General features: G+C 41.0%; 1 protein-coding gene and 1 long non-coding RNA gene across 6 annotated transcripts in view; one reads left to right on the top strand and one right to left on the bottom strand.

Annotated features, from left to right (window-relative positions):
• The window catches only part of LOC145436034 (uncharacterized), a 34,975-nt gene extending 15,712 nt beyond the window's left edge, over positions 1 to 19,263 (top strand). Inside the window, exons 10-30 of one of the 5 annotated variants that reach the window (XM_080313321.1) lie at positions 1,649 to 1,729; positions 2,171 to 2,206; positions 2,700 to 2,803; positions 4,238 to 4,330; positions 5,118 to 5,639; positions 5,739 to 5,825; positions 6,206 to 6,295; positions 7,088 to 7,198; positions 8,438 to 8,518; positions 8,595 to 8,675; positions 8,926 to 9,006; positions 9,083 to 9,160; positions 10,146 to 10,205; positions 10,300 to 10,362; positions 10,868 to 10,945; positions 11,700 to 11,792; positions 12,352 to 12,391; positions 12,454 to 12,551; positions 14,832 to 14,883; positions 15,285 to 15,401; positions 16,529 to 19,263. In XM_080313321.1, coding sequence (XP_080169447.1) covers positions 1,649 to 1,729; positions 2,171 to 2,206; positions 2,700 to 2,803; positions 4,238 to 4,330; positions 5,118 to 5,639; positions 5,739 to 5,825; positions 6,206 to 6,295; positions 7,088 to 7,198; positions 8,438 to 8,518; positions 8,595 to 8,675; positions 8,926 to 9,006; positions 9,083 to 9,160; positions 10,146 to 10,205; positions 10,300 to 10,362; positions 10,868 to 10,945; positions 11,700 to 11,792; positions 12,352 to 12,391; positions 12,454 to 12,551; positions 14,832 to 14,883; positions 15,285 to 15,401; positions 16,529 to 16,704 — 2,222 coding nt within the window. In that variant the 3' untranslated portion in view covers positions 16,705 to 19,263. The remainder of the gene's footprint in view (positions 1 to 1,648; positions 1,730 to 2,170; positions 2,207 to 2,699; positions 2,804 to 4,237; positions 4,331 to 5,117; positions 5,640 to 5,738; positions 5,826 to 6,205; positions 6,296 to 7,087; positions 7,199 to 8,437; positions 8,519 to 8,594; positions 8,676 to 8,925; positions 9,007 to 9,082; positions 9,161 to 10,145; positions 10,206 to 10,299; positions 10,363 to 10,867; positions 10,946 to 11,699; positions 11,793 to 12,351; positions 12,392 to 12,453; positions 12,552 to 14,831; positions 14,884 to 15,284; positions 15,402 to 16,528) is intronic. The other 4 variants (XM_080313322.1, XM_080313324.1, XM_080313323.1 and 1 more) reach the window with 4 other exon arrangements.
• The window catches only part of LOC145436055 (uncharacterized), a 307,559-nt gene that overhangs the window by 245,048 nt on the left and 34,805 nt on the right, over positions 1 to 27,706 (bottom strand). The window lies entirely within an intron of this gene.

Below are 27,706 nucleotides of genomic sequence, written 5' to 3'. Positions count from 1 at the left end.
GTTGTAACCAAGTCACGAGGCTCCGATTCACAAGTTAATCTAACTGTTATAGTTTTGACTCGAGTCGAGTCATTTTCGATTCATCACCGAGTCAAGTCCAAGTCAGTGAGTAAAGGGTCGAGTCCGAGTCATAGTGTTGTGACTCAAGTCCGAGTCAACGTCATTGTGTACACTTTTCCGTTTTGAGTTCAAGCCGGTTCAACCTACTTATTTCAACACTGCCCGAGTGATACAGAATGGCTCACATTCATAATATCATAATTTTCCTCAGTCCTAACAGTTTCTGAGCTCATTTTCCAAGTATACGGACTGATAGACGAAACACCAGTAATATGGTGACTTTCCTGTTCTTTGAAGTTACGATGAAATGTCTGTCTTGGCCTTATCTCGAGTCATGCACAATCACTCGAGTACAAGTCTAAATTGACTCGAGTCGAGTCATTTTACGCATTAGAAAAAATGAGTCAAGTCTAGTCATCAAAATATCGCGACTCGGGTCATTACAACTCTGGTAATTTCTCTGTTGCGATTGCACCGGCAATAACCTGGAAGGCAAGCCGTACGGCCCATGCATGGGCTGCGACAATTCTGGAGGCAAATGAATTCACAAACTGCGGTACGCTTTCCACAGCTTTACTAATAGAAAGAGGCCGGACTGTTAATTAGAAACATCTCAGTAATTTGTACACATGGGTTACCTACTCGAGAACTTCGTTAAAATTCACGTGTTTGCTGCACATTTTGTGTGACGGCACTCGTGAATGCGTATGAGTATTTGCAGTGTTGATATCTTCTCTCTCTCAGTTACTGGGGTTGACCACAGGGGACTGTCACTTGGTGGCAGTAGTGATTTCAAAAATAACCCACCTCCGATGTATTACCGTAATTTTCCATGTGTCACACGCAAATTTTTTGTCCTAAAATCGGGGGGGGGGGGGGGTGCGTGTTATGCATGGGTTTCAACAAGCCTTGAAAAAAACTTCCTCGAAATAAAACTTGAAATCACACCTTTCTTCAAGTTTGTTTCAACACGCCATGTGCGCAAGATGTAATCGCTGGCCTAAACACTACAGTCTCATCTCCAACAGGCCTGGTGCGCACGACATAATCGTTGGCCTAAACAATCGCACCTGCAATAGGCCTTGTGCGCAAGATGTCGCTGGCCTGAACTATCGCGTCGCGGGCCTCGCAGGCTTTGGTTGCTATGTACTATCGTTTAGAGACAATGCTGTAAGTGTATAATGATTAGCGATCGTTATGTCATGATTTTTCAACAATGACATCTTAAAACAGAATGACATCGAATACTAAAACATTACTATGATGTACTGCGAATGCAGGGTGCGTACTATGCATTTTCCCATAATTTACATGCCATTTTAAGGGTGCGTATTATGCATGGAAAATTACGGTGCGATGCCTTGATCAACTGGACTTTTTCAAATTACTTTTCCGGACATTCATTTTCTACTTCTACTGGAACAAGTTTGGCAGGTCTCGAAAATCGTGCTTGTGCTTGTACTTGTGCTTGTCATTGAGTTTATGCCATTGACTACCTTGATCACCGTGGTACAGCGGTGGTACCGTCAATATGGTGCATACAGCGGGGGATATGCTCGTGTTCATGACTTGCTGTCTTCTATTTCAGAATCACTTCTGCCTGATCAAACCGACTCTGGCTCTACTTCGAAGAAGTCGAAGACCAAAAAATCTGGTACAGGGTTGGTCGGTACGTCTATTTAAAATTTGCTTAGCATGACAGGGAAATTTTACACATCTGTGGACATTGTATGTACGCATGAATGTCACTTGTTTATCGTCAAGCAATGGACCAGGGGTTCTTCACCTTCAGCTGGAGGCCATCCTGGCGCCTTTAAAATATCATACTCTGGCTACAAGCTGACCACTAATTTGCACCCAGTTCTAAGCTCATCCACCCAAGGCGCATTTTTAAAATAAATTTACCTATAGAACTAGAATGATTACCCGAAATGGATCTCTCACTATCAAATTATCATGACACGTCAATTTATCAGAAGACCTTGCATCAGTCGCATGCCATCCATTCTGTGTGCTAGTGAACATCTCTTGGGTCGTAGGCATCTATTAATAACTTGTTGGACCGTTTCAGAATGTTCTGTACAATTTAACTTATACTATCGTGTTTCAGTGGAGATGAAACCACTTGTGAAAAGTGAAGACAAAGGTGAGATATCTCATTTAATAAATCTTCTCTGCAATACCATCCCTTATGATTAGGCTATTTTTCTTTTTTGCATTCTCCCATTGCAATATAACTATAAGTAGTAACATGGATTGTTGTGCACCGGTACGGCACAATTAGATTCTGTGGAAAATCATTTGTTGCTTGGTATGTTAGAACAATATTAGATATCCATGGATGGTGTCTCTTATACAATCGTCTGTTCATTTCATATTTCGATAAATGTTTCTGCTGTTACAGTATAGTGGAGCATGATTAAATGTGCGCGGTGTACTTAACGCTCATTTTTCTCTTCGATTTTCCATTCATTTTTATATATGTCGTGAATTATGGGCATCTAATGCGTGGAAGTGCTACGCTACTTCCTATAACAAATATTCGGGTGTTGGAAATTGCACAATGATGCGAGTGCAATGAAACTACTTGATATTCTTAATGAGGTAAGAGGTATGAGATTGCATATTTATTTCTGTAGAGGATGCCGCACTTGTTGAAGTAAATGAGACTGATCCAGAAAAAATATCTCGCCCGGTTGAGCAAGAAGCAAAGAATATGGCTAGTCCTACCGATAAAGGAGACGTAAGAGCCTTTGATATTAAACATTAAAGGATTTTATTCATCCTGTAGAAAAATCAGGAGGTGGTCAAAGTGTGTGGGGTGACTCCAGTTGGTGTGAAAACGATGACATCAAGTTCTCAACTACAACTACCAAGTTTCCATTTGCAATACATGGCGAAACTGCTCCAAGTTGAAGTAGAAAATTAACGATCTGAAAAGTACTGTGATAGCTTCACGGGTTGTTCACTTTTAGCCATGGTTGTCATTAAGTCACGAGTCGTTCTTACTTTTGTAGTTTTGAGTCAAGTCAAGTCATTTTCAGTTCACCACCGAGTCCAGTCCGAGTCATAGTATTGTGACTCGAGTCCAAGTCATTATGTTCACTGTTCAGTTCTCTGTTCAACCCACTATTTTCAACTCTGCTCGAGTTATACAGAATGGCTCACATTCACAATATAGTATTTTCCTCAGCCTTAACTCTCATCAACAGTTTCTGACTCTATTTTCCAGATATCAGGACGGATAGACAAAATACCAATAATTTGCAAGCTTTGCTATTCTTTGAAGTTATAATCAAATGTCTGTTTTGGCCGTCCTAGTCTCGAGTCGTGCACAATGACGCAGAGTCATTTCAACCCTCCGTTTAGCAGTGTGCCGGAGCCGACTACTTTCAAAATTCAGAGAATATCTTTGCGACCAACGTTAACAACAATGTGTCTTCGCCACTAGTGGCAGAAGACTATAATGACACCACACTACACATATGTAGAAGCTACGAAAATATATTCTTTCAGCTGCCGTGATACAGCGACTATTTTACGCGGCTCTTATTTCAATTCGAGTCGTAAAATTGATTCAATCTTTATCCGAAAACTACTTTCTGCTTTTCAATTCCCAGATTCTAAAATCTGTCAAGGTACTAAATATATCACCACTTATGTGCGGAATGCATGTAGGCAAGATGATTAGGCTACCAGGTTACTGGCCTCCTCTGAAAAAACCTATCTATTCATTGCGTTGTATTCCCACATCACTTATATGTGAGGTTGCCATGAACGTGGATCCAAAATAAAGTGATAGCCGAGAAATCCGATTTTAATTGCTGGTATGAGATGTTTTTGAGTCTTGCCGCAAAATTATTCATCGTTCCAACCACAAGGATAAGGTATATCTCAATATACATTATTGGTCTTTGTGTGATGTCAACTGAAAATGAGACAAAAAAGGTCTCGAGTCGAACATAACGTGGAGTAATCTTATAAATAGGGACCGCAAGCCAACCCTGCTTATATTAGTCAAGTGAATGGAGTCAATGTAATTCTTTTCAAGCCTAAACTGTCTCTGATATTAGCAGTTTGATTTGAGTTGGATTAATTTGTGAAATCTTTGATGTATACTTAACATGTTGTTTAACACGGTATAAAATCAAAGTTAGCATTCTACAATTTTTTTCAGGCCTACAAAGAAAACTATCGAAGAGCCGGGTATGAAGTGATGTACGAACCGCCAGGGACAAACGTCATGTTCTCGGCTGTGGTGTACCAATGGGTATGATAACATGTTTTTTTTAACTGACAACCTCAGGACGTGCTTCCAATCTATAAGTGCTCCTTCATTGTTATTACCACACCCTGAAAACTGATTCCTGTGTGCGGTTTTCCAAGATATATTTTTCTTTGACCATCTTATTTCGCCTGGTGATGAAAATGGAACAAAGTCTGTCTTTGCGCAGATGCTCAGTACTGTGATATCTCAGGCCCTCACAATTTGGTATTATTGTTAGTCGCACCTATAATATCGCTCTGCAAGCAAATTTAAAAAAATTCTGCAAGCTATAGATGTATAATTCCTCCACTTCGTGGTGCGATCTTGCGAAATCAATCTTGTTTCATGAATATGGAGCACAAAATATAGTGATATTTTGAATAAGGGAATCTTTCTATGAATATGTTTCTAATACGATACTAGACATGCAGAATCACTACTATTAGAAATTCCGTATCAGCCTATAATTTTTAAAAACAAACGTTGGCTTGATAATATTGACACTGGTAACTAAAACGTGTAATAAACATAAGTAGGTTTACAGGATTGTTGAAGTGTTGATGAGTTTGAAGTTCTCGTAGTCGGTATATTGAAAATGTCTTAGTCAGAGTAGTAGTTAATGAAGTGAACGCACGGCATTACCCTGGTCCTTGGTTCTGGTTATCATTCTTTAGTCGTTTCTAAGCACCACAAGATTGCGATAGAATTACTAGGTCTGCTGCACATACAACAACACTATAAGAAAAATGTTGTCTTACACAATTAAAACGTGGGTAAATGTTCATTTCAGCTCGTTAGCGAAGGTACTCCCAACCCGACAGAGGGCTCTGTTGAGGAAAAAGTTCGGTCTCTTCAAAACGAATGCCTGGATTATATAGACGCGAATGCCGCCGACTTCCGAGACAGGCCGAGACCTGGCGACGAGCGTCCTTGGGAGGGCTTTATGAACGCAATGCGTGGTGGGGCCGAACCTGATCCAATAATCATGCTGGACGCGTTGAGTCATTTGATCGCACGCCCAATACAAGTGTACAGCCCGGATGGTAACTTGCAGAGGGAGACACCGGGAAATTTCAGCGACGCAGACCCTATCCTTATCGGTCAAGTGCCTCGTGGGAAAAATTTTTATTATGTCACTCTGCACCGAATACCGTCAACTTCTGACAACACTCGGGACTCTCAAAGAGTGGAGTCATCGGGAGGTCAATCAGACAGGAATACGAGAAGGAATATCGCACAAGACGGTTCAGCCACGAGTGACCGGGGTAGCATGGCGTCATCAAGTGGCGGCAATATTCCTTTCCACGATCCGGTGAGATTTGTATTGCAAACTCGTGATTTGCGTTCGAGTGGGCAGACCGGCACTCATAATTCAGCCTTCAAAACCTGACGATTTTTTATTGTCTCTCAGTCCGTCGAACCTTCACAAGACGAAGTAAACCAAAGCCAAGAATCTATGCAACGCACCACCGACGATGAATATGCACACTCACAACAGGTACCGCGGCATTTTTCACGATAGTGCGGCCTCTCCAATTCTGTTCCAGTCTCTTTCTTTCGATGCAATCATGCGGAAAATTTACAACTACCATCCGTGGATGAGCGTGATTCGATTCAATTAACTTACGACAGCCTTTTTCCGCCGTGGGGATTTTGGTTCTGATCGATTGAATAGCTAGCTTCATATCACATTGTGCTGTGTGCCATAATTCGGAGTCATATTCAGTGAAATATCCATTTCCGCATTTATTAATGCAGTATTTATACACCGATTTCATGATAATAATAGTAGTGACATTCTCAACGCCAAATTCACTGGCAACCCTTTCCTGCTAGTAATTGATGTAAATATGCCTCAATATCTTCCATGTTCATCAGCCATCCAACGCAGCTCAAAATAGGCAAGAACCAGAAACCTCAACAGAACAAAGCGAGCAACAAGTATCTTTACCTCCAACCGGTGATCAGGTACGCTATACAAATGGCATCGACGATTACAGTAGAACAGGATATTCTGCAGACTTGCTGATGGCCGCCATATTAACCGCAATGTCTATGAAATCGATATGTTTTTTGCCATTTTGATGCTGTATAGACAGAGGTATAGTGAAAGTATTGGAAGCATTGACTACTTGGGCCACCCTTGCTTTTACTTGTAATAGAGCAGGAATTTTGCGGCAATACTATGACCATTTTGACCACCTTTGCCCTGGCAGCATCTCATAGCTCACTGGCTCCATACTGTGTGAAAATGTTAGAACGACCAGTGAAACATATTTAGTTAACACGGCCAAAAAATACATGTGAAGACAGCTTATTCTGCATATAACGCAAAAGTTGACTTAAAAAAGCTCAACTCAACGGAAAGTAGTCGCGGAAATCAGTTTTTCGAGCACCGTCATGGAAAAATGACCTTTATTTCACCAGCGATCAGAGTGGGGTGAATATATTTCCTGTCCGTAAATATCTGGGGGGGGGGCAAGAATTTGTGTGGATTAGATCAAGGAGGTTTTAAAGGTTTGAATTCCCTTTATATCCGATGGTGCCCACTCATGTTGAACATTCCCAATTTCTTTGTATGGAAACGGCATGCTACTGAGGTACCGGGCAACTAAAACCAATTTGGCTATTTCGACGCAAGTATATTCGGTGGTAATTTTTCGAGGCAATAACTCGTCACATTGCTATGCGAGAGGACTACCGTTTCCGAATTTTCTTGCGAACCTTCATTAGGAATCTTTACCACTCTGTCTTCAACAGCCGTCCAATCCTGATGCATCTGTATCATCCGATATGCAAGACACTGAACAATCGAGGGCTACGATTGAACCAAATCTTTCCCTGCCTGAAAGCGACGATCAGGTATGCAATGTATGATTTGTTAAGCGACCCTTTTAATTAGGCTGAGCGCAACGATCCAAGTGCTTCAATCCGAGTAAAATGTCAGTTGTGATAATTCGAGCAGCGAAAATTTATGCCTTCATAACAAGAGTAGTAATCCATAAAATGTTTTATTTCCCTCGTTGGAGCCTCGAAACCATGGTTAGCTTGGGAATCTTAGTATCGGAAAACGCATTGCACGAGGATACGGATATCCATGGAACGACATTGCTGTCAAAGTAGTGATGGCCACAAATCTCTAGAAAATAGCTATTTTATAGATCCACGAAACTGTTTCATTGTGGCCGAACAAAAATATGGATATTTGAACTTTAAAAGTCAATACCACTGTTATTACATCGTCACAATGGTGATGCGTCTGGCTTCTTGATCGGTAGGCTGTGGGTTCAATCCCCCCGGGTTCAGACCAAAGACTTAAAAACTTGTATCGGCGGCTATCCCGCATCAGGCATCATCAATAGATAGCACGGAGTAGAAAATATGGTGTTGCAGGCTAGATGACCTTGCTTAAAGGTCTTATTGCATCTCCATCGTCAAAGCATCTCAATGGTGGAGGCGAAAAGAATTCTGATTTCTCTCTTTCTCTCTCTGAATATAATTACTTATGACTAGAGGTGGTTTGTAGCTAAGTAGTTATACTTTTTTGGATTGGATTGGCCTGCTTGCACCACACATTGCTCGAATGTATGAGCTTTTAGATCCCTTCCACTTCTACCTCTACGTGACAGTTCTAGTAGCAAAACTACTTGGTTTTTTATGCATCAGGGGCTTTGTTGAAGTAGCTTTCGGACCGGTTTGCATCGCATTTACGAGTGAAATAGTCATGACAACCGAGTGAAATAACCCCTGTATCTTGGCAAATGAATATTTTCCTGAAACTTGCACCTACTTGCCTTGTCATCAATTGTTTTGTGTTAGTCTTAAAGCTACATCGTCAGATATTGAAAGTAGCCACCTCCTGCATACTAAAAGTATGTGATGCCTTGAATGAATCTGCTTTTGAGATCTCTCACTATCTACTCCTACTTATAGTGGATTCTGACTTGTCTTAAAGGTACCCCCAAGTAGTGAACCTCTATAAAACTGAAGGGCTAGTGGTAAACTTTTGGGTTTCTACGTCAAATAAATTCAATTTTTGCTCTTATCGGACAACTTTACTTGGTAGAATTAGCCGTCACAGATTATGCATTGTGTACGTACATTCAACAGCCATCTTCGCATCAACGGACACCAGAACCCTCAGCACAAGAACATACTCGTGGTGAAGCCCTGCCTACCAATCCTAAACAGGTAAGTGACATTACCCGAATACAATTCCATCTGAGATCTCGCTGTGAATATGAAATTATGCCTTTGTGTTTGGTAGGCATCTAGCACGCGTCCAGCGGCAAAAGACTCGAAGACAAAATCACTCCCAGAACGGAATTCACCTCAAAACAGTGACGATGTATGTTTTCAGTATCCATTATAATATTAAAGTGTGTGACATCAGTGAAATCATCCCAACACCTGGGCAATATAGCCTCTCGATCACGTTCAAGTACTGAACCTCTATAACACTAAATGACTAGCGGTAAACATTTTACTTACTACGTCAAATGAAATAAGTTTGGGCCTTTATCGGACAACTATACTTGGTGAAATTAGTCGTCGCAGCTTCTGGGACATGAATTGAATGAATTGTGTACATTCAACAGCCATCTTCGCCTCGAACTACATCAGAACCCTTAGCACAAGAACATGCTAGTGGTGAAGCCCGGCCTACCAATCCTAAACAGGTAAGTGTCACTGCCCGAATACAATTCGATCTGGAATGTCGCTGTGAATATGAAATAATGCCTTTGTTTTCATCAGACATCAAGCTCGCGTTCTTCGACAGAAGCCTCGACAAAATCACGCCCGGAACAGAATCTACCTCCAAACATAGACGATGTATGTTTTTGGTATCCATTATCCAGGGTTGTAACCAAGTCACAAGGTTCCGAGCCACGAGTCAATCTCACTTTTATAGTTTTGACTCGAGTCAAGTCGAGTCATTTTCAATTCGCCACTGAGTCAACTCCGAGTCCAAGTTAGCCCGTAGAGGGTCGATTCCAAGTCATTATATTCACTGTTTAGTTTTCAGCTCAATCCGACTCGGCCCACATTTTTCAACTCAGCTCGAGTGATACAGAATGGCTGACATTCAAATATAGTAATTTTCCTCGATCTTAACAGTTTCTGGTCAGATTTTCCAAGTATCAGGACTGATAGACGAAATACCGATAATGTATGTAACTTAACTATCTTCAAAGCTACAGCCAAATGTCTGTCTTGTCCTTGCTAGTCTCAAGTTATATGACTTAGTTTGAGTCATGCATAATGACACGGGTACAAGTCGAGTCATTTTACGCATTATCTAATTAAAATGTATGGCATGAGTGCAAATCGTTCAAACAATCGAGCAATATAGCCCCTCGATCACGGCAGCTGAATATAGTTTTGAAAATTGCATTCATTTGTAATGTCAATAATCGTTTTATATTAGCTTTGAATATGCACCATGTAATTTGGAAAGTGCTCAACACCGATTGACTGCAATAAGCCTGTCACGTTGCTATCAAATCTGCCTTTTAAAACTATTACTTGAGTTGAGTTTATTTCAGACCTGTCAATTTTAACCTACACTTACAGTGGTTTTGACGGGGCTTGGAAATGGCAACATCTACTTGAGCTAGCAACTAGCAACGCTAACTACTTTGGCCACGTCTGAAACTGAATATCTTCAAAGCAAAGTTAGGACTACATTGGTTTGAGCACAGCTGAATATGCACTCTAAAGAAGTTAGAGCTAACCTAATTTATTACCTAGTGTCACGATTCTGGACTGTATGCGGAGTTCAGATGTCAATTGAATGGTAATTTTTTGTTTTTAACAGCAATCGAGTTCATATCAAGAGGGTCATGTGCCGTCGATTGAACCCTCCGGTACCGAATCGGTATGTAATCAATCCTGCCATTGTCATATTCGCAATCCTGTGTCCAGCACAGGCTTGTATTGGCACTGAAATTGAAATATTTCATTTTTGACAGTCATCATCAACTCGATATCGACCTAACATCAGGCCATCAATCGAGGATCCAAGCTCTGAAACGGTATGTAATCAGGCTGTTGTTGTAATAAGAGACAGTTTGTATCAGAATTTTTGAGCCGATACTGTGATATAACATATTTATCCCAATAAAGCCCATTTTCTTCTACGGATAACAAAATGTGACTTATTCCAACTTAGCAACTGTAATTTGAAAAGTATAGCCAATATACGCAATCAAACTCTTGCCCGGTAAGAAACCAGTACTTGCGGTCCAACGGGCGTATAGTGCTTTTCGGGAAAGTTAAGTTTGTAGCATTTTAACCAAGATGTGAGCTCCTACAGTCATCACAAATCAATCCAGCCGCAGTGGAGATCTTTCACTTTAAACGATTGTAGGAGTGATTATGTCACTTTGATCAGGCCCATAAATACCAACCTGGTCGATTCCGATATTTCTACGGAAGGCAAATATCAGTTGGATTATATTACATTATTGAATGGTGTTTGTCTTGTCAACTATGAATACTTGTACTACGTTTGTACTAACCTGAAATATTCTGTTTCAGCAACCTTCGTCTTCATACCAGCCTATTTCCAACTCGTCATCGGAAGGTTCAAGCCGGAGTCAATCAATGTCTGCACCGGTACGTGACATTTTATCTATATTCTGAAATGCCTGTCACTGCTCACAAATAGTAGGAATAGAAGCAAGACCTTTATTTTAATAATGAGCGTTAGGCCTACATTTATACTTACTTACAAAATTGATGTCGAGACTGGTTATGCAAAATAATAGCCAGGATTGTGAGCAAGTGCGGATGTGGTTTTGCTTAAAAAACACGATTTACTTTACAAAATTTTATATGTATAAATTGCATATACCTTATTTTATAATACTGTCCAAGCCGTATGTTATTAAAGCGTACGATATCATACTGGTGGGCTTTCAATCAGATAACCCAGTGTAAACAATTTTGACATTTTTTTGACCTAACGCTACAAATTTGACAAAATTCTGACTATTTTTGACATGTCAACAATATCATAGATATTCATGCCTGTTGCTACCTTTCTCCCTTTCTTATTTCTGTCTCACTCTCCTCTTTTATTATTTTTTCATACCACTTTCTATCATTCTCTCTTTCTCTCCGTTTTCTGTCTTACTCTTTTTCTGTCTCACTCTCTTTCTCTTTTTGTCTATCTCACTCATGTCGTTCACTTTGCCATATCTTTCGTGCTTTATTCCGCCTTTCTCTCCTCCTGTCTCTCATTATAAATCCATCTATGTTTTGTTTCCTAAAGAAATTAAACAGGGATTGGAAACAAAGATTAGTAACCAGCAAACTGATAGGGTATGTTTGACACTTGGTTCGTAAATTTTCGCATTTCTATCCACAGGGATCTGCCACCAGTCCGTCCGAAGCACGAATTGGCCCGGCATCAAATGCTGGTCCCGGATCAAGACCGGCCGCGCCCAGCGCAACAGGACAGGTAAGTTAGGGTTACGATACGTCCTCTATTAAGAGGATTTGTCCTTCTTTTTGAAAGTGTCCTCGGAGGGCGCCCAAATGTCCTCTTTTTTGAGATTTTGTCTTCTATTTCGAGAATTCTGGTTAAATATAGGACAAAATCCGACTTCGATACAGTAAAATCAGCACTGAAGCCGGAAAGTTTACCTTTTTTTATTTTTGTCAACCAACCACGAAGTGGGAAAAATTTACCATTTTCTCAGGATTTTCCTCCGGTATTGCAAGTCTGAAAATTTCGAAAAAGTGTCCTCTTTCAGATTTCCAAAATATGGTAACCATAAGGTAAGCGTCCCCGATTCTAGTCTCAAATCACAGTCCACATATAAGTCCTGAATTTTTTACCTACTTTGCTCAAATCCAGTAGTGACTTGAATTTATTCAAAATTCGTATGACGATTGGAACAGGATGCGAAATCCCATTATTATTATTAATAATATGTACGCATTATTATATATTGTCCGCAACAAATGTTCTGGCACAACGTACGTTCTCTATAATGAATTGGCAATTGTTTTTACAGCCTGTCGACAGCCGGACAGCCCTCCCGCAGCGTCATGAAAGTATGGAAATTTGAAATCTTTTCTTCAGTAACTCGATTGACAGACTTTGATTCCATTTTCAGCAAATGTGAGAGTACCAACGAACCAAGAACCCGCGCGCAGTCATGCAGAGAACCTCGCCATTTTTCGAAATAGCTCGGATCAAACGGAACTGGCTCGGGTTTGTGATATGTTGCTGTAAATTCAATGCCGCTTACATAAATTCCTGGTATAATTTGCGGTGCCTTTGTGGCGTTTCATGTTCATTCAAGTGGCCAAACGATTTTTTGGCTCACCACTCGTAAAAGTGCAGAGCGATTTGAAAATGCGCCCATCTCCTCGCACCTGTTGAGCTGTCATGAAATGTTTCTCGTCCCCCCTATCCAGGATCGAAACAGCACTTTGTCAAGCCATCCCCGAAGGCTGGTCTTGGGCCCCTATAGGTTTTTAGATACCGTTAATGTAGATTTCAGGAACAAGAGACACTTCAGCGACTGGAGATATTAATATTGAAGGTTTCTTCGACGTGCTGTGATATTTAGGTTACGAATGTTTATCGCCGCCGTTGTGCACTGAAATGTCACAGGTCTTGGCATGTTCCGGGGTGGGAATGACGGCCAGCGCCGAATTGCCGGAGTGTGCTAGTCCTGCCCCAGCAGGTTTTACACCCCTGTACTAATGCACCACAATATCCTCAAGGCACCATTCTTTTCTTATAGCCTACTATTATTTTGTCAGAGAGAATGGCATACCAAAGTTTAAAGCAAGAATGCTATTGGGAGGGAATCGCGCAAGGCGCGAAGAGCATTTTCGAGTTTGAATCTGGTCAATAATATTCCACTTCATGTTAATATACAAAATAATATAGGCCATTAAATAGCGTATGATCGCACTGGGCATCTCGTACCCCGTACTTTGATGTTTCACACCCCCAGGGATCCGCTGACCCCTGCGTAATAACCGCTGATTTAGAAGGTCTAAACATAGCCTATCAAGTGGCTCATTGTGGGAAGCATGTTACAATCAGTAATTATGCTGGCAACAGGTGGTCAGTCGCAAAGTACTTCTAGTTTTTTGGAGTAGGTTTTGCCAGGGTTGTAACCAAGTCACAAGGCCCCGAGTCACAAGTCAATCTCACTTTTATATTTTTGACTCGAGTCAAGTCGAGTCATTTTCAATTCCCACCGAGTCAAGTCCGAGTCCAAGTCAGCGAACAGAGGATCGAGTCCAAGTCATGGTATTATGACTCGAGTCCAAGTCATTGTGTTGACTGCTCAGTTTCCATTTAAAGTCTTCCTAAACCCACTTTTTTAACTCTGTTAAGTGATATTGAATGGTTGGCATTTATAATATATCAATTTTCCTCACTTTTAGCAGTTTCTGGTCGCATTTTCAAGCACCAGTACCAACAAACGAAATCCCAATAGTGTGTTGGCTTCGAAATTACAATGAAATGTCGGTCTTCGCCGTCTGAATCTCGAGTCAATGACTTGCCTCGAGTCATGCGCAATGACTCGAGTCCAAGTCGAGTCAATACACAGATTGACTCGAGTCGAGTCGAGTCATTTCCGTATTTTGAGAAAATGACTCGAGTCGAGTCGAGTCATCCGAAAATCGTGACTCGAGTCATTACAACCCTGGGTTTTGCCTTCAGCATCTACTTGGCTTTGATGAAAAAACAACTTAGCTGTGACACGACGTGGTTTTGTAAAGTAGGATATGGTAAAGGGACTCTCACGAGTGAGATGGTCATAACAACTGGTCAAAATGACCCCTTCTTCATGGTAACTCGATATGTTTTCGAAATCTTACCTATTTGCCGTGTCTATTGATTTTGCGTTGATCGCAAAGATGCATCCATTCCCAAGTAGTAATCTCCGACAAAATGCTAGAAGCATACAACTTGACCAAATAAACTAAGTGAAATTCCCTTTTTCAACTACTTTTTGTAACCGAGTATACATTTACAACATTACTTCTATTTTTTCCCAAGTACCAACGCTGACTACTTGGACCTCCTATTGTAGCAATGTCGGAAATATCGGTATTTTTCCGGTTTCACATTGTGATATGAGGCGTGTATACCAATGTAATTTTTTTTTTTTATACAAACTTTTAGCCTTCCGATTCATTCATATCTGGTAAATGAAAAACCGTTGCACAATTTGAACCTGTTGTTTCACTTCATTTCCCAAATTATTGAGGAAGGAAGTTAATTTCCAACGATGCTTTACTTTTCGTGATTAGATGCTTGTTACAAGCATCTGTTTCTTTGAGGTTTGAATAATGTAAGAGTCCAAATTCAAGGATTTATCACAAACAATAAATTGCTAGAATTAAATTCGTATCTTTGCTATACTCTCGCGATCCTATCGTTCCGGCATCAACCAAATAATATATTTTTTACTCGTTCTGTTTCGGTTTTGTAACTTTTCAATCAAATTTATTTTTCCGTCAACAGCTTAATGTGGGAGAACGGGTTTTGTTTGATGCGTTGGAGTCTACAGATTACGGTAAGTAGACGTCGAATAGTGTTTCTGAATTCTGGGTGGTAGTTTATCCATGATATATTACTAAAAAAGCCACACTGCAACCAATGAAACACGAGGTGATACAGACTTGTTGCTGGGACATCGTTAAAAACTGCAAAATACATCTCCTTGACTGAGCAGTTTCACTTGAATACATCTTTGCGCCCCCTTCAAATGCTTTCACGCCCCCAATTTGAAAATCACGGTCTTAGGGGAAAGGTGCGTGTAATTTTGGCACTGCTAATAAACCGTCTCAAGGCTTGACTCGATCGAATGATTACAATTTCTATTCAATTTGGATTAGATTGCTTGAATCATTGTACCCAGCCCTAAGTAAGAGTACTTTGTTAATGTCCAACATAGAATTTAATTTCATCTTGCAGTGGAAGCCATGTGCAATTTGTTTGTCGACAAAATCCGGACCCAAGATCTCAAGGAAATGCTTCGGTATTTGAGTCTGCTCTCAGAAATCATGATAGAAGACATTGAAAACGAAAACCGTAAGTCCTGTAGCCGATTTCATGCCCGTGCTGATTTGACATCAATAGTTACCCTGTTTTTTGTGTTTGTCTGTACATAATATTTGGCTACAGCAACTCTGACATAGAGCGGAGATGTGTTCGGATCAGGATTTTTCTTGATACGAATCGTCATCCAGTCAGATGTTGTTGTTTCTGGGATCAGAAAAGATTTGTCTCAAGGCTGAGCAGTATCGGTGATAACCAGATATGAATTTGGACGTGTTGCAACTTTATTTCTGGATTTAGATTTTAATGCATGTAATCCAGACGTCTACGATCCCTGTCGCCAATAATGATCTATTTTCGATAGATTGAACTTTGCCATCGAGGATGCTATAAAGTTGTGGAGTAATCCCGAAACCCGTCAAGTTCATTCAAAACGCCACTGACCCTCACACTTCTGTATACAAGTCACCGGTCAATTTGGGCATGAAATTTGACTGTTACGTATGACTCAAGGTTTTCAAAGTTGTCATCATAGATACTCAAGTAGAAGTAGAGTCGTAAATTCTCATCTGATCACAAGTAGAAGTAATGAGGCCAAGTAACTCCAAAATCAAGTATTTTAAGGCTGGTGTTCTTGAAGAAATGAAAACTGGTAAATAGAAGTGAAATTAACCTGAATATTTTCTGCTTACACTTGTCAGGGTAATAGTCAAGCAACTAGTAAGCGATTCACAGGAACTTCTGCAACAGCAGTCGTATCACTTAAGTCTTTTGAATTTACCATCAGTTGCTGACAATAACCCTGGCAAGTATCAGCCGAAAACATTTTACTTTATTTCAATGGGAGACTGTATGTATACTGAATATGTGTACTTCCGATAGTCTCTTCAAAGCACCTCATGAGTGAGCGGTGCAAGTAGGCAAAAGCTACTTGGGTACTTCAGCAAAGTAGAGGTGCTTTTTTTCTGCGTATTAGACATAATATCAGATCAATGAAAAAAAATAATTGAGCTTTACTATTCCAACTCTTGCTAAGTGTCGTTCCTTTACTTCTCTAAACGATTATGTCGATGAGAGTAAATGATTTTGATATGCATGGGTCTCTATGAATTTTCTCCTCTCTGACGTTCTCGAACATAATATCCTCCGTCTATTGTCAGGGAACGACCACAAGGAGATGAGGCGGAAATTTCTCAAAGAAATGTGTTTCGAGCAAGGCGACCGTCTCACCCCGCGGATTTTATTAAACAAGGCGTTCTCGTACAGGATGAGAAAGCCCTACGACGATTTATGCAAAGCCTTCCTGCAGCATTTGAAAACGAAGCAAAACTTGTGATTCGAATCTCTAAAATAACGACCTGAAGTCGTTAAACCTTGCGGCGGACTCTACAGCATTTTGCTGGAGCCAAAACTGATGTGGCACGGATACCTACCCACACGGGACCGTGGAAATTGTCATACCCCTGCTTCAGACGCCATGTTAATAGCTTGCCTGGTATCTGTTATGTCTAGGTCAGGGGGGCGACAAACATCCGGCCTGCCAGACGATTTTATCCGGCCCGCAAAACAATTCCGAGTAGATTGAAAAATACTTGTGTTATCCAGCACATTTGTAACAAATGTTCAGATTTTTTGTAGGAAATGCTTCCGTCAAATGATCTATCAAGACGGCAAATGTTGACTATCTTCATAGGGCACATTATAAACACCCGAAAACGCCACTGCGGAACCGGTATGTGCTGGTTACATAGAAAATATATTAGTTTACACAAAAATATAAATCAAATATGTGTGGTGTCACACTGCTGTATAACTTACAACTCGAAAGGTGTCCGGCCTCCAGAATAACCCGAATCGCGATTTAATAATTAATATAAAGCAAATATTAACGCCTGATAACGACTAAAAAGGTAGCCTTTGTTCTAGCGGTTCATAACTCTACTCGTCTGGCCAATCATCGCATTCTGTCAATTTCATTGTTTGCGAATACAGGTATTGCTAGAATAGAACCCCTATGATCCTTAGTAAGATATAATGTAATATACTATAATTTATATATGCTTGATAATGGAGTATTCAAGTGAAAAAGAAGGACATGGGGTAACACTTTGGAATCAGTTGTGGGTTTGGCCCACAAGCGATTCGAACGTTTGAATCCGGTCCGCGATGCAATTTAGTTTGACACCCTTGGTCTAGATGCTCGCAACTTTTCTGATAAGTGGTCCTGATGTACGCTATGTAATCAGCTGGCGCTTGTTGGATGTACGCAGGCGTTTCAGCAGTTGCAAGGCCCATTATCTTGTTAATGATTTGATTTTGCGAATCCCTGACGGGAATATTAACAGAAGCACTAGAAAAAAATGTGGTTATTGGACTAATAATAGCGAATGCATATTTTGGTTGCTTTAGTGTTTTTCAACCCTTTCTTCACCCGGCCAGTCTCAATCAACCCAGGCTGGGCTTGATAAGAAACCCATTTCGTCATTCAAAATAGGACCTTCTTAGCGGGTCACAAATTTTTCTGTGTTGTTAGCAGGCTGTTAGCCCCCTATTCTATTCGACCGCCCACGAGCTGCTACAAACCATTGTAGTCTAACGAAAAACTAAATTAACTTGGTTTTGTTTTATGGTGGTGTATTTAATCAATTAGAGCCCTTCGATCAAAAAGCGTTTAATTTCGTGTTCCGAGCTTGAATGAATCAAAGCCAATATCACATGTTGAATGAAATGTTTCATGGAGCATTGCTGAATTTTGCGGGACAGGCATAAATCCTGTGAACCATAACGTAAATCATGTCCTATTAAATTTCACTGTCTTCGTTTTTAATCGCAGTTTGTGTATAATTCCATTGTAGATCATTAACGAATGATGATCGTTTTGTTTGCCAACCTCTGATAAGTAGACCTACTTTGAAATTCATCCGCTTCTGTGTGGTACGCCTTCGTATGTTAGCTTGATTTTATAGAAATTCATATGTTGGAATAGGCTTAACAGTGCCTTATCATTGTTAATGGTTTTTAGTAAATGTATGATAAATTCTCACCAGTGTTACCATCAGTTTTAATGCCTCCTGCAATGTGTAACTCCAAAATTTGCAGGTTCACTCTCTTGTGTGCCGTTCATTTGGTAAATTTTGCCTGTTAATAATATACCAAACACTAGGCTTACCATATTTTGGAAGTCTAAAAAGAGGAAACTTTTTCAGAGATTTGAAACTTGCAAGACCGAAAAAGAATTCTCAAAAACCGTTGAATTTTTCCCACTTTGTTATCGGTTGACTAAAAAAAAAGGGTCATCTTTTTGCTCAGAGCTAAGATCACCGTTTTTCACTCCGAAATACCCGCCGGAGCGTCACTTCTGTGCTAATTTACGGCATATCACTCGCAATTTGCTCTAAATCTGACCTGAATTTTCAAAAAGAGGACGAAATCTCAAAAAAGAGGACTAAAGGGCGTCCTCCGAGGACATTTTCAAAAAATTCAAAAAAGAGGACAAATCCTCTTAAAAGAGGACGTATGGTAACCCTACCAAACACACTCACAAAAGTTATTCTGTTATTTGTTTGTGCACTAATTGCTACATTATTTCATTTGAGTAGGCCTGTATTCTCGAAATCATTTGCATTGGTCTCCTGTCAATCTTGTATCTGAGATGTCACTTGCGCCTGATCCAACATTTGTGTTTTACAAATCATTTTAATTCGTCCTTTTACCGTTACAGCAAAGTTTTATTCTATCTTTAGTGACATAGTCATTTTGTTCAATCTCCCCTTGTTTCTGTAGCATTGTGAATGGTACAACTACTGCATTGATGTTACTCTAATACTGGTATTAGCATGTCGAAGCCCCCCACCGTGTGCTTTGTTTGCAAGTAAATACAATATTACCGACTGGGTTGGAGCGTTCATTCCAAATTCATTTCTCTGCGAGCTTCAGCGATATATTTTGAAATTTAACTATACAAAAGGGGTCGTTGTCTCGCATTGGCATTCATGCATTAACTTTACTTGAAGAAGAATTGTTTTGAGCGCATCCAGGGATTTGTCTGTTCATAGAATTTGGCCATCGACCAAGAATTCGGTACCTGTTTCAAGTCAAGGATCCCTGCTTAATATATTTGACAGTGTTGGGATCAAGTCACTACCTTCGAGTCACGAGTCATCTCGAGTCATTGCACATTTTGACTCGAGTCAAGTCAAGTAACTCGATTTTCGAAGGTGACTCGAGTCAAGTCAAGTCACTCGTTTTCTGGAGGTGACTCGAGTCAAGTCAAGTCAAGTCACGAGTCAAGTCACAATTCAAGTCATATTGAATTTTCGAAGTATGGGTGATGACAGGGTTGTAATGACTCGAGTCATGACTCGACTCGAGTCAATCTGTGTATTGACTCGACTTGGACTCGAGTCATTGCGCATGACTCGAAGCAAGTCATTGACTCGAGATTCAGACGGCGAAGACCGACATTTCATTGTAATTTCGAAGCCAACAGACTATTGGGATTTATTTTGTTGGTAATGGTGCTTGAAAATGCGACCAGAAACTGCTAAAAGGGAGGAAAATTATTATATTATAAATGCGAACCATTCAATATCACCAAACAGAGTCAAGAAAGTGGGTTTAGGAAGACTTTAACTGGAAACTGAGCAGTCAACACAATGACTTGGACTCGGACTCGAGTCATAATACCATGACTCGGACTCGATCCTCTGTTCGCTGACTTGGACTCGGACTTTACTCGGTGGGAGTTGAAAATGACTCGAGTCAAAAATATAAAAGTGAGATTGACTTGTGACTCGGAGCCTAGTGACTTGGTTACAACCCTGGGTGATGATGCAAAGTCATTACATTCTGCTAGATGTGTGAACGTCAGATTGATTGTTCATATATCTTGAATCAAATCACGAGTATAAAGTTAAATATGAATGCAAACGGCGTTGTATTGCTCAAACACACGTATAGCTGCTAATAAAATACGCGAGCCAAAATAAAGGATCGAATACCAATCGCCGAGAAGTTGAAACATATTTATATGGTACAATGCACTACCCATTTACACATTCGTGATGATATAAACGCATGAAATATAGCCTATTCGTTCGATTCAAATCATACAAGAGGGTTGGTTGAGGTGGGCATTGTGTGATATAAGCACTGATCCGTCTAAGAAACAGAGATACGTTGCTATTAGATTACTAATCTACTGCTAGTATATAAGTGTGAGCTGTGACCATTTCGTTTTCGGTCAATTTATTTGTGATGTAACAAAAGAGGATCATACAAAGGTACACTCAGTATATTGGCTGCTTTCACAAGTGACACCGTCGTACCGTGAACAATCCGAACGTAAACAAGATACAGAGATTTAATCGACACCCTTTACTTGATGACTTGAAATTGACTCGTAAATTTTGCTCCGAGTCACGAGTCAATCCACATTTCGGAAGCGCCGAGTCAAGTCAAGTCAAGTCATTCTTGCAAAATGACTCGAGTCAAGTCAAGTCATGCAAAATAATTGACTCGAGTCATCCCAACACTGATATTTGAATGTATGAACCTGAAGGAGCAGTGACATATCTGGGTTCCTGATCCCAAAATATGGTAACCCTGTACAAAACAACCCAGAGAGAGACTCAATGAAGAATGAATACAGGGAAGAGTATAAAAATAGCAAGGAAAATGTTAAGAGAAAGATCAGCTTCGTGCACTGTTACGAGTGATATTAGATATTATTCTTTTCGCCTGCACCATCGAGATGCTTTGACGACGGAGTTACGATACGGCCCCATGAAGTCATCTAGTCTGCCCCCCCCCCCGATTTTTTTCTCCATGCTATCCGTGATTGCTGAGCGCCTAGCAGGATAGTTGCGGATACCAATTTTCGAGTCTTTGGTATGACCCGGCCGGGGATCAAGCCCACGACCTACCGCTCGAGAAGCCGGACGCATACATTACACTATCTCGCTCGGTATTACTAGTAATACCAGTAGGCCGAGGTGGAAGTTGAAACGATATGTGCAAGGATTGTAATGACTCGAGTCACGATTTTCTGATGACTCTACTTGAGTCAATCTGTGTAATGACACGACTTGGACTCAAGTCAGTGCGCAGTATCGTTGCGCTGGGCTATGAAGCGTTATAGTTGCGTGTAATGGCTCGTTGGAAAGTAGCGATTCATGCGGAAGGCAATCAGGTGGTAATACACTAATAGAAGTCATATGCATGACGTCCGGAACCGGAGAAATAGAAGAACAAAACTTTCTTATATTTTCGAAAAATCGAGAACATTGCCTCGCATACCGATATTTCCTCTAGCGTCTGAGCCGTGCGAGTATATCAGTCCGCTAAGCGGCTACTTCAAGTTTACGGCGCCAAATCAAGTCAGAGAGCAGGGGTTAAACCCGCTCAGAGGCCAAACGCCAGACGCCAAACGCCGAGCGGCGGCCAAATGTCTGTACGGAGTTTGGCGTCTGTTATGTTCAGACGCCGAGTAGCTATACGGCGTTTGGCGCCTGTTATGTTCAGACGCCGAGTAGCTATGCGGCGTTTGGCGTCTGTTATGTTCAGACGCTGAGTATAGCTATACGGCGTTTGGCGTCTGATATGGTGAGACGCCGAGTAGCTATACGGCGTTTGGCGTCTGTCATGCTGAGACGCCGAGTAGCCACCGACTCCAGCTATTATAGTTTTCACGACTCCGACTCCATCAAGCGAAAATTACCCCGACTCCGACTCCGACTCCACCAACTCCGACTCCACAGCGCTGGTTGTAACCAAATCACAAGGTTCCAAGTCACAAGTCATTATCACTTTTATAATTTTGACTCGAGTCAATTCCAAGTCAGTAGTGAGTAGAGGGTCGAGTCCGAGACACCGTGTCGTGACTCGAGTCCGAGTCCAAGTCATTATGTTCACTGTTCAGTTTTTAGTTCAGTCCACTTTTTTCAACTCCGCTCGAGTGATATAGAATGACTCACATTCACAATATAGTAATTTTCTTCAGTCGACGTCGACAGTCGACGAGCATGTCCACATTCAAGTCGAAATACAAACAATTACTACTAAATAAATACAGTCCATCCTCAAGATTACCGGACCACGACTGACCTATCGATCTCGCTTCCCATGACATGCCGCCCTATTTCTTGTCGCATTCTTTTTCTATACTATCTTCTTTACTTTCATTCAGTGTGCATGCCTCCTCTTTACATCGCCTAGGCCAAGGTGGGTGTCAGATTCCATAGACTACTCCTTGTCGCTTCGACATCTTCCTGTCTTTTCATTGTATCGCATTTTTTGTGGTGTATTGAACTGATAAAATTGCTAATAAACCAATGATGATGATGATGATTTTACCCGTTCCTGGCCCTATTTTCCCATTGCCAGGACTGATAGACGAAATACCAAAAACATGGTAGGTAACTTGACTATTCTTTGAAGTTACAATGAAATGTTTTCCTTGGCCGTTCTAGTCTCGAGTTGTATGACTTGGTTCGAGTCATGCACAATGACTCGAGTACAAGTCGAATCAATACAAAAATTGACTTGAGTCGAGTCATTTTTCCGTAATTGAAAAAATGACTCGACTCAAGTCGATTGACCAAAAAATCGTGAGTCGAGTCTTGTCTCGAGTCATAAAAACCCTGGGGATCACTTACTTTACCAATTGGTCGTAGGTGGCTACTTTCGGAATCGCATTATATATCTTCCTGAGTATCGGAAAATGAATAACAATACCACCCATAGGTGGCGAGATAGCGTAGTGGTATGATCCACGGCTACAACACCAATGGGTTGTGGGTTCGAGTCCGACCGAGGTCGACTACAGAATTATTACCTAAGTGTTGGAGGTTTATCTAGACTCCTCCCCGCCACGTGATCCGCGTAAGTGGTGTCTTATAAAAGCCTAGAAATTGGCCGTGCTACAAGTCGGTAAATACGGAATCAAAAATAAAGACTATCGCCCTGGTGTAGAATGACCAATGTAGTCGAAACACCATGAATATCAAACAAACAAACAAATCCATAGGTACTATCTTCGAATATATATTCATTTACTGTGAGAGTCCAGATCAGTGGTTCCCAACGTGGGCGATATCGCCCCCCAGGGGGCGATTTGGCGGTCTAGGGGGGCGAAAATGACGAAGGGGGCGACAGGGGGGCGAAAATGGACAAAGGGGGCGATGGGGGGCGAAAATAGCGAAGGGGGCGTCAAAAACGGCTGATCTTTTTTTTTGTCAACCCACGGAAATTTAGTTACAAAAGTGTGTCAATTCAGACATCGAGCCGAAAATTTGACTTTTTTTTTTTTTTTAGTCAACCCGCCGGTAATTGCAATTTGTATGCCCAATTTTCGGTACACAAAATTTGGGGGCCGATGATCGGTGTTGACCTTGAAAAGGGGGCGTTGGGTCGAAAAAGGTTGGGAACCACTGGTCCAGATCATAGTGTTATGACTCGAGTCCTGGTCCTAGTCACTGTTTTGACTATTCAGTTTAACGATACGATCGCGGATCAGCCGGAGTCATTGCTACCGATCCTAAAACATATAATCCATACGTCTGTCAACAATAATTTTCTAATTTCACCTCGGCGTTTAAGTTTTGCCATCAAGGATGCTACCAAGTTGTGGCTTAGTCCAGAAACTCACAAGTCCAAGTTTCGTTCAAAACACGACCAACCTGAAGACTTTTGTATACAAGTCATTAGTCAATTCAGACATGAAATTTTACCATTGTGTAATGTGTACGAGCAGAGCTTGTCAAAGCAGTCAGCATTAGTACTCAAGTAGAATTTGAAGAAAGTTTTTACTTTACCTGTATACTCATCAGCAACTAGTGGAGCATTCAATACAACCTGGTATATCAAAGTCGATATGAATATATGTGTGTTTGTATCATTAGTCGTATCACCGAAGGTCTTTTCAATCGTGTACTAGTTGCTGGCTATTACTCCTGACAAGTGTCGGCCGAAAACATTCGGGCTTATTTCAATGAGAATAGACCATGCAATTGCTAACTGAAGATACGTACCTCTAACAGTCTCTTCAAATAACCACTTCTAGCGAACAGTGCAAGTAGGTAAAGCTTCTTGACACTTTACCAAAGTAAACAGCAGACTACTTTGTTGTTGAACAATTCTGCGTACAATACATAATATAAGAATATAAAAAAGAAATAATTGAGCATGACTGTTCCTGCTCTTGCCAAGTGGCGTTCTTTTACTTTTCTAAATGATTATGTCGATGAGAGTAAATGATTCTGATATACATGGATCTCTGTTAATATTCTCTTTTCTGATGTTCTCGAACATGGTATCCTTTGTCTATTACCAGGGTATGACCACAAGGATGTGAGGCGGAAACTCCTCAAAGAAATGCGTCTTGTGCAAGGCATCGATCTCACCCCGCGGACCGTATTAAACAAGGCGTACTCGTACAGAATGAGAAAGCCCTACGACGATTTATGTAAAGCCTTCCTGCAGCATTTGAGATTGAAGCAAAACTTGTAATTCGAATCTCTGAAATAACGAACTGAAGTCGTTGAACCTTGCGGCGGACTCTACAGCTATTGAGCTGGAACAAAAAATGACCGGTCACGGGACCTTGGAAATTGTCATACCCCTGCTTCAGACGCTATGTTCATAGCTTGCCTGGTATCGTTATGTCCAGGTCAAAAGGGCGTTAAACATCCGGCTAGTCAGACGATTTCATCCGGCCCGCGAAGCAATTCCGAGTAGATTGAAAAATGCCTGGGTTATCCAGCATATTCGTAACAAATGTTAAGTTTTTTTAGGAAATGCTTCTATCAAATGATCCTTCAAGATAGCAAATGTTGCCTACCTTCATAAGCCACATTATAAACACGCGAAAACGCCACTGCAGAACCGTTATATACAGGTTACATTGAAATTATATTTGTTACACAAAAATATGAATCAAATATGTGTGGTGTCACACTGCTGTATAACTTCTGACTCGAAAAGTCTCAAGAATTACCCGAATCGCGATTTGATAATAATCCTAATTCCAATGTCCGTGTTTCTGCGCGGCAGTTTGAATCTTGCGCTGCCGATTATAGGCGCAGAAGCCTGTCTATGGGGTTATCTACGGATGCTAATCGTTGTAATTCATACACGTGATCCATGACTTTATTAGCAAAATAGCACGCCCAAGTTGATGATGATAGCTGACACTAAGCACAGCAACAGCAACAGCAACATACAGCCGGCGAACGTAACAGAATCAAGATAAACGTAACTAATGTAAGATTTACAATTAATTTTGCGTCAACGTAAATAACCAACAAATGGTGGTTCGCAGACGCTTTATATAGCGGTAAGAACAGCCTATCTGAAAAGGCTTGATTACAAATGATTACTAAAATCAGGATTAACAAATAAAATGCGCAAGCGCGAACACTCCCCCATTTGACTGATCCCAGTCAACAGAATTATCAATGTAATACACGGTCCGAATCACTCGAATCATCCATCATCCACATAGGTAAAGTGAGACTGTACAAGGCAAAGTCAGATTGTACAATGACCAACATACAAAGAGCTGCTGAACCTCCGATCCAAAATACATTATATATATATCACCCTAAATAGTAGAAAGGCGTTCACCAGCTCTACAAGCGATGAGAATGAATCACTTTTTAAATGGTAGGGTGGCGTTCGACTCTCTTACAGGCGAGAAGAATAAATTATTTGGAATAAATATGGAAGCAGTCAGCAACTCTACACAAGCGATGATAATAGATCACTTTGAATTGGTAACGAGGCGTTCAGCATGTCTACAAGCGACGAGAATAAATCACTATGAATGAACGCAGACAATCGAACGCGACTCAACTTGGACAGTTTCACTTAGGCGCGTGATGATGACTCTCGATGTCGGATGAATCGTATCACACTCTGGAAAATTCGTCACCTTCGGAAAAGTCGAAATAATCTTAGAGGCGTCCCCGCAACGTGCAATAGCTCGAAATGAATATTCCGGAATCATAACAATATTTCCGGCATTGCTCGGTAGAAGTTCTTCAAATAGCCGAATTCTCCTTTCGATGCGAGGTGCCTGACACAAATCTAACAGATGATGAGCGTCAATACAATGAGGGAACGGTAGCAGGGGCGAAACTGAAGGGCCTGCGCAGAGGAATGAATGTATGTGCAGAGAAATTTTACCTTCTCGACCATCTGCTGCCTTGAATACCAATCCGCTTCATAGTCAGGTTCAGTTCTCAATCATCTCCGAGAGGCCGTTTCAATCTTCCGCATCCAACGTTTGTGCATTTCTGTCGGCAACTGTGACTCAAGCACCCGAGTGAATATGGTCCCTGGTGATATCATCTGTAGAGAGAAGAATATACTCTCCACGCAGTTGCGCTGCTATCTTTGCAATGATCCTGAATGTGGCAGCCATACAATCGATGTGACTTTCAGACAAACGGAGGGAGAATGCTGTAGACAAGGTCAACGCGTTGTTGGACGGACTGAACTGACGGAATGAAACCGAGCTCTTGATTGGCGAGACGGTGAAAGATGAACATAGACTGTGGAAACATCGCAATCGTCCGCTCCGTCCAAGAGAAAACGCCCTCTTCAATGTAGAGAGCATTCGAAAGGAAATCTTCCATCGGCGAATTGATTGTAGATTGCAAATTAATTGTAAATTGTTTCTGCGCGGCAGTTTGAATCTTGCGCTGCCGATTATAGGCGCAGAAGCCTGTCTATGGGGTTATCTACGGATGCTAATCGTTGTAATTCATACACGTGATCCATGACTTTATTAGCAAAATAGCACGCCCAACTTGATGATGATAGCTGACACTAAGCACAGCAACAGCAACAGCAACATACAGCTGGCGAACGTAACAGAATCAAGATAAACGTAACTAATGTAAGATTTACAAGAAATTTTGCGTCAACGTAAATAACCAACAAATGGTGGTTCGCAGACGCTTTATATAGCGGTAAGAACAGCCTATCTGAAAAGGCTTGATTACAAATGATTACTAAAATCAGGATTAACAAATAAAATGCGCAAGCGCGAACAGTCCGTGTTTACAGTTGATTCTCTTGTATATTCCTCACATCGCACATGAGGGCCCGACGCCCGATCACGACTAAAAAGGCAGCCTTTATTCTAACGCGGTTCGTAACTCTACTCGTCTGGCCAATCATCGCATTTTGTCAATTCCATTGTTTGCGAATTAAGGTTGTGTTAAAATAGAACCACTATGATCCTTAGTAAGATATAATGTAATATGCTATTATGTATATGCTTGATAATGAAATATTCAAGTGAAAATCGAGGACATATGGTAACACTTTGAAAT

This window comes from Botryllus schlosseri, chromosome 3, assembly GCF_051294905.1.
Source record: "Botryllus schlosseri isolate E-star chromosome 3, Bs_hap1, whole genome shotgun sequence".
Taxonomy (NCBI): domain Eukaryota; kingdom Metazoa; phylum Chordata; class Ascidiacea; order Stolidobranchia; family Styelidae; genus Botryllus; species Botryllus schlosseri.
The sequence above is the reverse complement of the archived record's forward strand: the minus strand, read 5'-3'. Positions and strand labels throughout refer to the sequence as shown.